This window comes from Filicampus tigris, chromosome 8 (assembly GCF_054856515.1).
Source record: "Filicampus tigris isolate MCC_2025a chromosome 8, RoL_Ftig_1.0, whole genome shotgun sequence".
Classification (NCBI taxonomy): Eukaryota; Metazoa; Chordata; class Actinopteri; order Syngnathiformes; family Syngnathidae; genus Filicampus; species Filicampus tigris.
Window position 1 is genome coordinate 17,956,313 of NC_141224.1, and position 13,427 is coordinate 17,969,739.

The following is a 13,427-nucleotide window of genomic DNA, read 5'->3' on the forward strand; positions in this document are numbered from 1 at the left end:
CTATGTTGGTCTTTCAGGTTGATTTAAACAGTATAATAATATGACTGAGCAACAAAACACCATTACTGTACTAAACTTCTCTGTTTGTTGTTTTAAATGCATGTTAACATATACATATAAATACGTACTTCAGAGATACTTAAAGAAAGACGAAATAAAGTGTTTTAACAATGCTTGAAAAATAAAAAGAAATTATACTGGAAGAAATAATATTATATAACAATATTATTATAAAGTATTATCCCTATGAAACACTGCATGATTAGAGTTGAGGACCGTGTGGGTAAAAATATCAACTTGTTCCAGACCACTAACATACGTATAACATGCTTGGATATGACTTTTGACCCCAGTCAATGCAAGTATCTTGGGAGTGCCAATCAGAAGGAAATATGACGATGACAGAGTACACCTCCAAAACTATATTTTGTTTTTTTTGACTAAAATTTTAAACCGTGTAATCGTGCATATGTCTATAAATATTGTGCAAGGTTTGTGTTCCCATACCTAACAGGGTGGCTGGTGTAAGGTGTCTGTTAGCACCTTCACACTGAGAGGACACGAGTGCTGGCACCAGACAGAGCTCAACCAAAGTTCTCTCATCAGGTCACCAATATAAGGTACATATTGCATTGAATGTTTTTGTTTAGACCGCAACATATTTTGACCCAAATGAGGGTTGAAAACGGTACCTGGCAATTGCATAGTTTAAACTTGATCCGTTGTGCACTCAATATGAACTTGCCGATCACAATCGTCAATGAATAAATTACAAATGGTTGTAGTTTTACTGGTTACGATGACTTTTGTGCAATCATTTTGCCCAGAAAGGCTCAAAGACAGACACAAAACGCATTAACATTTCCACAAAATGAATGTTTCAGCTAGTGGGTGCAAAACTCTGATCAGAACTGTATTAAGCAGTCAATGAAATCCACTGCTCACAATTACTAGAATTGCCATCAATGAGCATTGCCAGGGGTGTCAAACTTACAGCCTGTGAGAAAATATCGGCCCGCCAGGGGGCTCAATCTGGCCCGCAGGGTGAAAGAAACAATGCATAAATACTGTAACGACCCTGCAGTTATGTGACATATTCAGAAGTGTGCCATAATTTCCGACTGCCCGTGAGAGCAGGCGCGAGGGAAGGAACCGGGAGCCTGTTTATTTGTGTGGGGAACCGTCTGAGTTGCTGTTGGTGGCTGAGCGCGCTGCGCACACACAATTTCTACACAGCTGTTTACTCTCCGGCTTATCCTGCTCGACAGACTAACTGAACGGCACATTTGAATAACGTTCTGAGTTTCGCAACACAACATTGTTCAAAAGTGCCGTTCGGTTATTCAGAGTGCACGAAAAACAGAGAGCCGGTGTACAGGTGCTCCTAATGCGAACATGGTGCTTTGGTACATCAGGCAGTCCAAATAGAAACAGATCGAGCACGAGCAGCCGATTGGTTTTGAACAAAGGCTGCGTTTGGAAACTAATAAGAGGGAAACGAGCTCTGCCTCTCTGAACACACAGACTCTCAAGAGCAGTGCACGTGCGCCAGAGTAAATTACCGAACGCGACCCTCTATTGATAATTTCTAGACTGGTCTGACCTAGAAGGGAGAAAAATAGCAAGAAAACCTGCAAAATAGCGAGGTTAAACTGCAGTAGATGAAGTTACGGTCAGAAATGGAAATCCGCAATAATTGAGTCAATCCTCAATAACCTAACCGCGAAGTAGCGAGGGAACACTGTATATGCACGGCAGCACATTAAGTACTTCCGGTGGAAAAATTCAGAGGCGTAAAAGCTTATGGTTTCTGTTTATTCCAAGCTACTGGGACACCATCCCGAGGAAAAATAACCTCATTCTTTAAAATTGTGTTAACATGGGGTTTTTGTAATAGGTATATTCTATAGCTCGGAACTGGTGCTTTTCATGGTGGAAATGTCCTCTGAAGTTGTGACTTTAAGACGAAGGAATAGCTCCCCCTGCCAACTCTGTGGTGTGCCGGCCATTATGTTCAGATTTTTATTTGAACACATTCACCAGTGAGCCAGTACTAAAGAGGAGATATAAAGTTTATTCATTCGGCGAGACAATTTAACTATTGCAACATCAAATTGAATAAGGTCGTCTGTCCATCTTTGTCTTTATTTCTCAATGCTCTGCTCCCCGATGAGTCACGAAGTGGCGCTCTTTGCTGGACCCTGAACTACAATGACTTTGGACACCACTGGATTTTTCCTGTGCATGTGTACATCATATGCGTTCTTCACAGGTGCTGTAAGGTGTTTTAAAGTTGACAGCTTTGCATAGCCACAAAGCCTACACATGTATTTTGGGGGGAGGCTCTTTGAATGCTATTTTAATCCTTAATCATATAGAATAGTGAACAGAATCCACCAATCACACAAATCAAGGAAGACAAAGCTTTGGGTTAGGCGATAGGACATGTAATGGAATTTGAGATAGTAGAGATTTGTGATGAAATATTTTGTTTTTCTGATTCTTGACTGATGGCTTGCAATTCTATTGTCATTCTAAATCAAGCTGAATGACTTTAATTGAGCTAGTACTGCAAACAGATAACGAAATATTGACCTTATTGCCTGCTATTGCCTAATCCAAATAATATTTTCAAATGGTTGTATTTGAAAATAATAATAATAAATTCAAGAGAAAAGAGGTTACATCAAAAAGCCCAGTTCATTGATTGTATGAAATGAAAATTCCAATTAATGTCAATATTCACAAAATGATCAAATAAAATAAATGAAATGGAAATGTCCATGGCTCACATCTAATATAGCAGAAGCTGTCCAAGTGTCTTTTGGTACAGCATCCCCTTGTCTCATACGCATCTGCAACCAGCAGTAAAATGCAACCAGATGACAGTTATTGGAGGATATTGATACGTGGTGTATAAAACATGCAAAACTACAGTTATTATTAGTAATGTAATAATAAACATATTGGATGTTCACATGTCCAGCTTCCATCTGCCAATGGTCTGTGGCATACAATTTAATCAAACGTTGAATTTATGAATGCAGATAGTATAATGGTAAATATTTGCAAAACCAATATAATTCTGAAATGGATATTTTAAAAAAAGAGGCATTTTCTGAATAACTGCTCAAACAAGCAGTTGAAATCATTCATATGCCTCCAACCCATTTCATCTGCTTAAGTCTCGTCAACTTTTTTAATGTATCATGCGTCATTTACAATGACAGTTATTTTCAACCTTGCAAAATAACTAAGGAACAATACACTCTCTCAAAATCATACATGCTGGTTCTTTTAGACCAGGAGTCTTCAATCCTGTTCCTCGAGGGCCTGTGTCCTGCCTGTTTTCCATCTCTCCCTATTACAGATATTCACCAAAGGTCTGCAGAAGATGGATAACGATCCTGATCATTTGAATCAGGTGTGTGTTGCAGCAGGGATAGATGGAAAACAGGTAGGACACCGGCCCTCGGGGAACAGGATTGAAGACCCCTGTTTTATACTCTCAAACACAATCATTTGGTCATGTTACACCAAAATCAGATTTCTCAACTGTTCTTGGAGGTATGCAATAAGTCATTTTTCCCGTCCTCAGTAAGACATGCTTTACAACTTAGCAGTGAAGTGTTGCCAAACGAAAGCACTTTACTGCCATCTATAGGTCACAATTATAATGAAACATGCACACACGCACACGCACACGGGCCTTGAAGCAGCATGTCCGTGATAGCTGGCATAAACTCAGCACATGTAACGTTTTACAGATTACAGTACTCTCCACCACCAGAACACGGTACCAACCTTAAAGACCTGACTACGGGGAGTCTTGTTGCCGTTGTAGCCCATATCATTGCCATTATTGGGTGACGAAGGTCCCAGGCGGAATACATGGCAGAAAATGCGGACAATCCTCAAGAGACTCTTCATCTGAGCATCGTAGCTGCTGGATAGGCTGTGGAGGGAAGGACGCAGGATGCATATAATGATAATTGACTGTATATCGTAATCCCTCAAATAGTTGCCGAAAGCATTTATTCATTCATTTGTAAATAGTGCCAATTATTTATTTGAAGACTGTGTGTATCTGAAAGTATGCCTTTACTGGTACAGATGGTTGTTTTGTTTGTTACTGTATGTTTTATTATTTCAGTGACGGTATAAAACACGGTGACCTTCCCATGGTATACACTATAAGAAACTATATTCACCACTACCACCATCAATCACATTAGTGCAGTAAAAAAGGAGAAATGACTGGCAAGTCACATGCTGTACTGCTGGTCACACTATTTCCGGAACTCAAGTACATATTGGTGTAGTCCCCCTACCCATATGCAGCGGAAAACACCAACCAGAGTGCATAAGAATCATGAATTGTGCTAAACTGTACCACTAAGTGAAAATGTGGCTAAAAAAGGTATTTATTATTAGTAGTAGTTTTTTTTTTATTACTGAGTGTAAAAAAAAAAAGAAGGTGGGGGGTATTTTCTTCAGTGGATGCTCAGCAACTGAGACACCTAGTAAAGGCCAGTAGTTGAAGAAACACAGTAGCATTTATCCAGTTAATGACACAAAACATAAGATAGACAAATTTTACTGTTTGTAACTAATCAACACGTACTTATCTGTAGTCACTTGAGGAGAATATTTATTTTTTATAAATTGTCAAACTACAAGTAAAATACCAAAAGCCCATTTGATTTTTGACCAAAGGATGCATTTGTATAATAATCAGAATATATTTAATTTTGTTCAATAGTAACAAAATTGTTGATGTTTGACAAAGGAAGCGTTTGTATAATAATCAGAATATATTTAATTACATTCAATAGGAACACATTTAATAATTTTAGTGAGTTAAAAATCATACCTGAGCAGCTTATGTCCATTCGTGGTAGCAACTTCAGCCAGACTTGTCAAGATTCTCTGATAATTACTGTCACTCTGCTGAGAAACATGCTCCAAAACCTGCCTGAGCTACACACATACAAACATTAACATGTACTCAGGAATGACGTTGAATCAAAGAAGCCCCCCACGCCCAAATTTCTCAAACCATATTCTCTTTTATGTCATCATTCTGTGTCATTTGAATGAGGATCTGGAAGAGTCTGCTGTGGTGCTGAATGAGGATTTCACAGGTCTCCCCATATCCTCCCTTCAAAAAAAGGAAAAGTACAAAAACTAAAAAGATCAGGGGAAATGGGGCACGAGGTATGTTATAATGCTAACCTGTACACAGAGATCGAGAGGAGTGATCCCATTCTTGTCAGCAAGGTATTTGGCTCCACGAGAAAGCAGGATCTGTGCGGTGTCTCTTTGGCCATGACTGCACAGTTGTTTGAGTATTAAGGTTAGTGTTACAAAAACGTTTTTATTTTTCCACAGGAGGATTTTAATTGAGACTAATATTTCCATCACTGCATTTGTACAGTATAACATTAAAATGAATTTACTGTTGGCAAACCTGCAGGCAAAGTAAAGAGGTGTGGCTCCTGAGACGTTTGGTCGGTTGATGTTAGCTCCACTGTCCAGGAGGCACAACACCGTCTGACCAGACATGACACACATTGATGGAATTTTTGAGAAGGGTAAGTCTTATTAACAATGACCAAAATTATTAGCTACATACAGTAGAATCTGAAATATTGACATGTGAGCTAAGAAAAAAAATATATAAATCACAAAGGTTAAATTTAGGGGGGAAATGTTTAATTTCGGTCGGCCGGTAGACTTTATTTTCATATACATATTTACATTTTATTCATGCATTGTCTAGATAAATTCAGTGCTTAAGAAGTGCAGTCCAAAAGTTTACATAAAATCATATGATACATATAAACTGAAGTGATAAAGCCGCAGATTTGTTTGCATCGTTGTTGTAATCTGATTTATGGTTTCCTGACTTTCGCCACTCGTTTGGTAAAACTTTGTTGTTTTAATTGTCATAGTGAACACTGAAAAGACCGCAATTTAAAGAGTTAAGTTAATGCCATAATACAAGTTGATAAATACACATATGCCTTTCATATGAATTCATGGTTCAATGGCCTTAATTTTAGTGTAACCATAAGACCAAAACATTTATGCAGTCTGATATTTTATTGTAATACAGTTTCATTGATTGCTTGTGTTTGTTAAAAAAAACACGGAAGAGGACCTTGAAAAAACAATCGCATATTCAATTGCAAAATTGGATTATTTTTCAAAATCGCTCAGCCCTAATTAACAGGCTGCCGAAGTACATTTGTCAAATTGGGTGCAGATCTGTGTATATGGTGCATGCAGTGACATCACCAATTACCATTATGATGCTGCCAAATTCATAATGCTATGCTCACAGACACATATTCAGAAATAGGCATCTCTCTAAAAATATACTTAGTTGTGTAATTTCACACTTGATGGGTGGGCAGGCACTCATAAGAAAGTGTAGTGAAGTGACTAAAAAGGCAAATTTCCATAATATGCCCCCTATGAAAACTAAACTAAAAAATAATGCTGTTAGAAACATTTAAATCTTGAAAGTGGCTTACAGTTTTGTGTCCATTCTGACAGGCAACATGCAAAGCAGTTTGTCCCATGGCATCTTCAACATCGACGTTGGACACATGCTGGACAAGATCGTAAAGGAGCTCAGTCCTACCATTCACTGCCAACCAATGGATCTAAATCAGGGGTGGACGAACAGAAAGTTCGGACAACTGGTGAGGAGTTGAATTAAAATAAAACACAACATGAATTACTTGAGTAACGATGATGATTACTAGGATTTATACATAAACCAGACCACTCACAGCAGTCAGTCCCTCATTGTTGCAGATGTTGACATCAGCATTATATTCCAGTAGTTTGCCCATGCATTTCTTCTGGCTGAAAGAAACAGTGGGAGTTCAGATCTCGACAAAACTGATTTTAACCGCGTCTATTTTTACACACTTCAATCAAGCACTGATTTTCCTCCATTGCCTTCATCAAGTTTTCTTTTTTAATTAAACAAATACGAAGATAGGTCAGACCAGAAAATGAACCTCAAGATCATCAGCTCTTATAAGCCAAGATAAAAAAAAAATCTTTTAAAGAGGATTTAATTCATCTGGATCAAGACATAGATTCAAGTTCTCTCTGTTTATTCAAATGTTTTGATTGCTGTATTTCTATAACATCCTCTGTGTAAGAACTCAAACCCAATCATGAGTTCCCACTTTCTTATTGATGTCAGATAGCAGTTTTAAATACAGTTTAATCCTTGGTCGTCATTAATATTTTTATCCTAAACTATCAGCTTTATATTTTGTTCTGAGACAGATTCAAATCTTACAAATAATTGCTTTTCTTTTTACTGTACCAAATTTACAGTATGTCACCTGTTGCCTTTTCCTTTTTTCAGATGGAAATAAAGTACCTTGTTGCGTGTTTTTTGGGGGGGGGGTTTTGGAGGGGGGGGGGGGTTAACTATAGCTATCGTTCATTAGGGGATGTCTTGAAGTGAATTCACCGTACTTTATTCCAAACACCTAAAGACAGACTCTTACCCATTCCTGGCAGCAAGATGCAGTGGGGTACAGCCTGAGATATCCTGGTAGTTTGGGTTGGCACCTCGTTTCAGCAGCAGAACAAGACACTCCACTGATCCACAGCTATGCCATGACAAAAAATACAGTATCAGTGGAGGATCAAAACAGCATGAAGCGTGAATTTTACTCACTATAATTATGACATGAAATGTTCATACCCTTTCATCCCTACAAAGCACCAGTTGCAAATCACTAGTACCAAGTGGAGCCGTATTGAGCCTAGTATGTACTGGGCAGTGGAAAAAAGTGCAGGACAGAAGGAAGAACGTCTTACTTGGCAGCAATGTGAAGCAGACTTCTCTTTACACGTCCAAAGGCATAGTTTACATCAAACTTGGAGTTGAGTAGCAACTCTGACACTGACCTTTAGGAAGCAGGAGGGAACAAGTGTTTTGTTTTCTAGGGTAATGGAAAAAATTAAGGTCTATATTTGGTTAAATGCTTACCTGTGCTGGTCAGCCATAACCATTGGCATTAGTGTGTACACTGCAGTTTCATTGTCTGTGGATGCAAGAACGAAGAAAGGAGAGAGTTGTAGATATGTCACGCTACTCTTCAATGTTGGCTTTCTGCCACGGATGACAATGTGTACAGCATTGAGCCAAACCACCGGGCTGCTGACCAATATCCGGCCCCAGGCCATTTGGTATCATGTTGCACACAGACTGAAGGAAAATATTTTATTTGAGTTTTATTTTGAAAATGAGGTGACTCTGTCAAAAACGCTCATCTCTGTCACGAAATATGGTTAAAAAAAACTACAAGCTAGCAAAGATAGATTAAAAAAAACAAAGTGTTTGGAAAGCTTCTTTGAACAGGAGAACAGGCCAAATAAAGAGACAAAAAGAGCCTACAATTACCAAATAATTGTATTTTTAAATATAATATATAACCTTTAATAAAAGGTCAACAGAACTATGAAAAAGTCAAATGAACTAGTCAATTTAAAAAGTAAATAAACTTTTTTTTCATACATAATGTGCTTGGTAGGTCTGGGCAAATCACTATGAACGTATTTCAATAATAAATCAATAAATCAATAATAACAGATTTTTTTTTCCTTTTTAAAATGAAAAAACAAATTGATGAAAGATAAAAATTAAAACACAACTATCATGAGGAAAAATACCATTCAAAATATCTGATAGTAAAAACATTTTAACGAGCATGCATTGTTGCTGTGTACTTTGTAATGTGGTGTAATGTGCAATGTTATTAACCTCCAAGCAGTGCACTGTAAATGCTTATTTGTGGAAGATGCAACTCTAAACAATATCGTTGATGCAATTACATTATCCTTCGTTCGTTGTTCATACAATGTAAGAATAGCAAACTAATACTCTCTTGGAGCGCATGCATCACAGTTTACCATCTATCTTAGGTGCTTGTAAGTGTGGCACAAATCTAATGTCATACAGTAGCCTCTGTCTACAGCATGCAGAATGCCGGGGTCGGGATTTCTGAGTTTTTTTTTTTTTTTTTAATCAATATTATTTTATGTTAATATTATTTTTTGTTTTTGGGAAAGAAATAAAAGATTGGCGTATTGTCATGGTGAAGCCATCATAAGTTGTCCTGCCAGAACACTCATCTCTTCTTATGCAGTGAACGAAGCAAATGCTGGTAGATGTAGTGTTGTGGAACTTTTCTGACACACCTCATATTTTTTCTCATTCATTTTTATTTGTTCCAGTGAGAGTCCATTAAAATATGTATTTACCTGAAACCGGTCCGTGGCACAAAAAAGGTTGGAGACCACTGGTGTAAAGGATATGTATTTGATCAATATGATGAATGCATCAAATATGGTCTCATATAAAACCTTTCTGTATAGTTTTGTAAGAGTGGAAGTTATGATGACATTAGGTGGAGGGAGGGACATAACAATTGCTTCATTTTTGGACAAATGTGTGGAATTGATTGTTGACTCATTGCATCTTGAAGCGAGTGAGTCAAACGGCCCAAACCAGCAGTGGCAATGGTGGTCAAGTCTCAACCAGTTTGTGGTAAAACGCACATTTTGGATATGGGAAGTTGAGCAACATCCAGAATGACTCCCGCTCTTGCAAGTCCTCCAGACTTCATTATTTTGGTCATTTTGGTATCATAACAGGAGATAAGAACATTCACAGAGCTCAAATTGAAGGACAATCAATTAATATAGATATAGTCAGGAATTCACAAAAATATTCCTGAAATGGGGGAAACGGAACATGTATGGTAGGTTAATTGGTCACTCTAAATTGCCCCTAGGTGTGACTGTGAGTGTGAATGTTTGTTTGCCTCTGTGTGCCCTGCGATTGGCTGGCAACCAGTTCAGGGTGTCCCCTGCCTACTGCCTGAAGACAGCTGGGATAGGCTCCAGCACGCCCACGACCCTTGTGAGGAAAAGCGGTGAAGATAATGGATGGATGGATGGATGGATGGATGGGTGGATGAAACAAAAAAAAAGTTTAGGAAACACGTCAACAAATGTCAATCTCACACTCCTATACTATTAAATATTCACACTAGACAATTCATTAGGTGCTATAGTTGTCCATCCATCCATTATCCAACCGCTTATCCTCACAAGGGTTGTGGGCGTGCGGGAGCCTATCCCAGCTGGCTTCGGGCAGTGGGCGGGGGACACCCTGAACTGGTTGCCAGCCAATCGCAGGGCACACAGAGGCAAACAAATATTCGCACCCACAATCACACCTAGGGGCAATTTAGAGTGAACTGGTTGCCAGCCAATCGCAGGGTACACAGAGACAAACAAACATTCGCACCCACAATCACACCTAGGGGCAATTTAGAGTGACCAATTAACCTACGAAGCATGTTTTTGGAATGTGGATGGAAACCGGAGTACCCGGAGAAAACCCACGCAGGCACGGGGAGAACATGCAAACTCCACACAGGAAGGCCGGGGCCGGATTCGAACCCACGACCTCTGCACTGTGAGGCGGACGTGCTAACTAGTCAAACACCGTCCCGCTACAATAGTACAATAGTTGTATCTAAATAAATAATACATGCTTTTAGGAAGACAATTTTGGTTCGTTTTATTTAATTTGTTGCCAATGATAGCGTCGAAAGGCAAAATTCCCGATCCAGTACAACTGGATTGAAGCACATGCAGTAGACTTGGCATTCACAGTAAGCAGCAGAGTGACGGACTGCGTTGTTACCTCCGCCCGGTGACTATAGCCAAAAGCGTCAAAGCGTGCGTGTTACCTTCGGGAAGTTCCACAGTCCTGGCCCGGCGGAGGGAGCGGGTTAGTCGGTTGAGCTGTACGTTAAGCTGCTCCATCGCCCGTTCCATCATAGGTGGACAGTCAGCTGAGAGAAACTGGGGAACCACCGCGTTACCCGATACATTTATCTGTTCCAAATTCGAATACGTTTACCCTGGGCGTCGCCCATGGGCGCTGCGGGGGTAGGTATTTTTCCTGATACAGTACACTACTTTACAGTAATCAGTAAACTCATTATTTCCTTCCTGTGTTGCCCTCCTTCACGGCAACGTTTACTGCCAGGTTTCATACTTCCTGTTATGATGACGTCTAACACTCGCAGTGATCCCTGGGTAATGTAGTCTTTTAAGGGTTTCTTGATTTCAACGTCCCTTCTTATGTTTGTCCAAACAGGGTTCTTGAACTCATTCGTTGAGTTCAAAGATTAAATAAAAGACATTCTAAATACTTCATTTTATATTATTTTTTATTTTACAAAGAAATTGTAATCGTAAAATCGGGTTTGAGAGAGAATAATCTGGATTTTCTTGTTAGGCAAAATTGAACAGCCCTAATACACATGTAGATACACACCAACATACATATAAAGTATGAAGAAACACTCATTTTAGCCTTTACATAGTACAGAGGAAAAAACACTGTAGGCCTAAGTGACAGTGCTGCAGTGAAATATAAGGAACAGCATTGGATAAAAATAAATAAACAGTAGTGGGGAATGTTGAGGCGGCACGGTGGTCGACTGGTTAGCACGTCCGCCTCACAGTTCAGAGGTCGCGGGTTCGATCCCGGCTCCGGCCTCCCTGTGTGGAGTTTGCATGTTCTCCCCGTGCCTGCGTGGGTTTTCTCCGGGCACTCCGGTTTCCTCCCACATTCCAAAAACATGCATGGTAAGTTGATTGGACTCTCTAAATTGCCCCTAGGTGTGATTGTGAGTGCGGATGTTTGTCTCTGTGTGCCCTGCGATTGGCTGGCAACCAGTTCAGGGTGTCCCCCGCCTACTGCCCGAAGACAGCTGGGATAGGCTCCAGCACGCCCCGCGACCCTTGTGAGGAGAAGCGGTACAGATAATGGATGGATGGATGGGGAATGTTGAGTATTGCACAATATAAGATCAGGTGCAGGACTGCACGATTGCATTAATGTCCGCCAGTTTGTAGAGACTACCCAATACTCTTGTTAAACAGTCTGACAGCAGCAGGCAAGAAGGAGCGGCGGAATCTCTGCTTTGCACAGCGAGGGTGTAAGTCTGTCGCTAAAGGAGCTGTGGAGTGCTGTTAGAGTGCCCTGGAGGGGGTGGGCCGGGTTGTCCAGCATTGATGACAGTTTAGCCATCATCCTCCTGTCCCCCACTGACTCCACCGAGTCCAGGGAGCCGCCCAGGACAGAGCCGGCCCTCTTGATCAGTTTGTCCAGCCTCTTCTTGTCCCGGGCTGAGACGCTGCCTGCCCAGGAGACCACTTCCTGGAAAATGACCGATTCAACCACCGAGTCATAAAAGATCCCGAGGAGTGTCCCGCCCGCTCCAGCTTGTCTCCCAATAGGGTGGGCTGGATGGTGTTGAAAGCACCGGAGAAATCAAAGAACATGATCCTCACAGTGCTCCCTGCCTTCTCCAGGTGGGAGAGTGAAGTGTGGAGGAGGTAGATGATAGCATCATCCACGCTAAAACCAGGCTGATAATGCGAACTGTAGTGGGTCCATTGACGACCTCACCAGGGGTCGCAGGTGGACGAGGACCAGTCTCTCCAGGGTCTTCATCAGGTGAGACGTCAGCGCCACTGGTCTGAAGCTGTTGAGCTCCTTCGAGTGGGGGGTCTTTGGCACCGTGACCAGGCGGATGTTATCCACAGCTGGGGGACTCTGCCCAGCTTCAGGCTCAGGTTGAACATGTGCTGGACAATTCCACACAGCTGGTCTGCGCAGGATTTGAGGAGCTGGGGACTGATGCCATCTGGACCCGCTGCCTTCCTCGCCTTCATCTTCTTCAGCTGGTTCCTCACCTGAGATGTTGTGAAGGCCAAGGCTGGACAGGAAGGAGTGGTGGCTATCTGGTGTAGCTGGGAGCTGGAGATTGTGGGGAAAAGAGGGGAGGGGGTCACGCACACAGCTGGGGGAGTAGGTGGGGCTGCAGCAGGAGGGACTGAGCGGGGGCAGTTATCTGATCGAACCTATTGAAAAAGTGATGTGTACGCCTCCTTGATTTTGGCATAGAAGAGGTAGAGTATTTTATCGTCTCTTGTGTGGCAGGTGACATACTGTGTGAATGAGGGCAGAGAGGAGGAATGAGAGGCATGGTTGAAGTCATCAGAGATGAGGAGCAGGGCGTTTGGGTGCTGTGTTTGTAGCCTGCTCACAGCTAAAGTCAAGACATCACAGGCTGTATCACTGTTGGCAGCGGGGGGGACGTACACGGTCACTTCGATCACATGACTGAACTCACGCGCGATGTAGTACGATCTCATGCCAACAGCTAACAGCTCAATATCCTTACTGCAGAGCTGCACCTTTACAGTACTGACAAGTTCATTCAATAGAATTTAAAATGACAACTAAAAAGTAATTGCATCATACCTTCTCCATCATACCTTCTGAACTGAGCATATCGGAT

General features: G+C 41.1%; 1 protein-coding gene across 3 annotated transcripts in view; it reads right to left on the minus strand.

Annotated features, from left to right (window-relative positions):
* The window catches only part of hace1 (HECT domain and ankyrin repeat containing E3 ubiquitin protein ligase 1), a 28,082-nt gene extending 16,961 nt beyond the window's left edge, over positions 1–11,121 (minus strand). Inside the window, exons 1-12 of one of the 3 annotated variants that reach the window (XM_086038632.1) lie at positions 10,800–11,121; positions 8,027–8,081; positions 7,855–7,944; positions 7,539–7,643; positions 6,801–6,876; positions 6,540–6,671; positions 5,471–5,553; positions 5,236–5,332; positions 5,060–5,161; positions 4,874–4,980; positions 3,805–3,955; positions 2,793–2,855 (exon numbers count right to left, since the gene is read on the minus strand). In XM_086038632.1, the coding sequence (XP_085894758.1) occupies positions 2,793–2,855; positions 3,805–3,955; positions 4,874–4,980; positions 5,060–5,161; positions 5,236–5,332; positions 5,471–5,553; positions 6,540–6,671; positions 6,801–6,876; positions 7,539–7,643; positions 7,855–7,944; positions 8,027–8,081; positions 10,800–10,890 (1,152 nt within the window). In that variant the 5' untranslated portion in view covers positions 10,891–11,121. Of the gene's footprint in view, positions 1–2,792; positions 2,856–3,804; positions 3,956–4,873; positions 4,981–5,059; positions 5,162–5,235; positions 5,333–5,470; positions 5,554–6,539; positions 6,672–6,800; positions 6,877–7,538; positions 7,644–7,738; positions 7,810–7,854; positions 7,945–8,026; positions 8,082–10,799 lie in introns of all 3 variants that reach the window. The other 2 variants (XM_086038634.1, XM_086038633.1) reach the window with 2 other exon arrangements.
* Between the last annotated feature and the right edge of the window lie 2,306 nt (positions 11,122–13,427).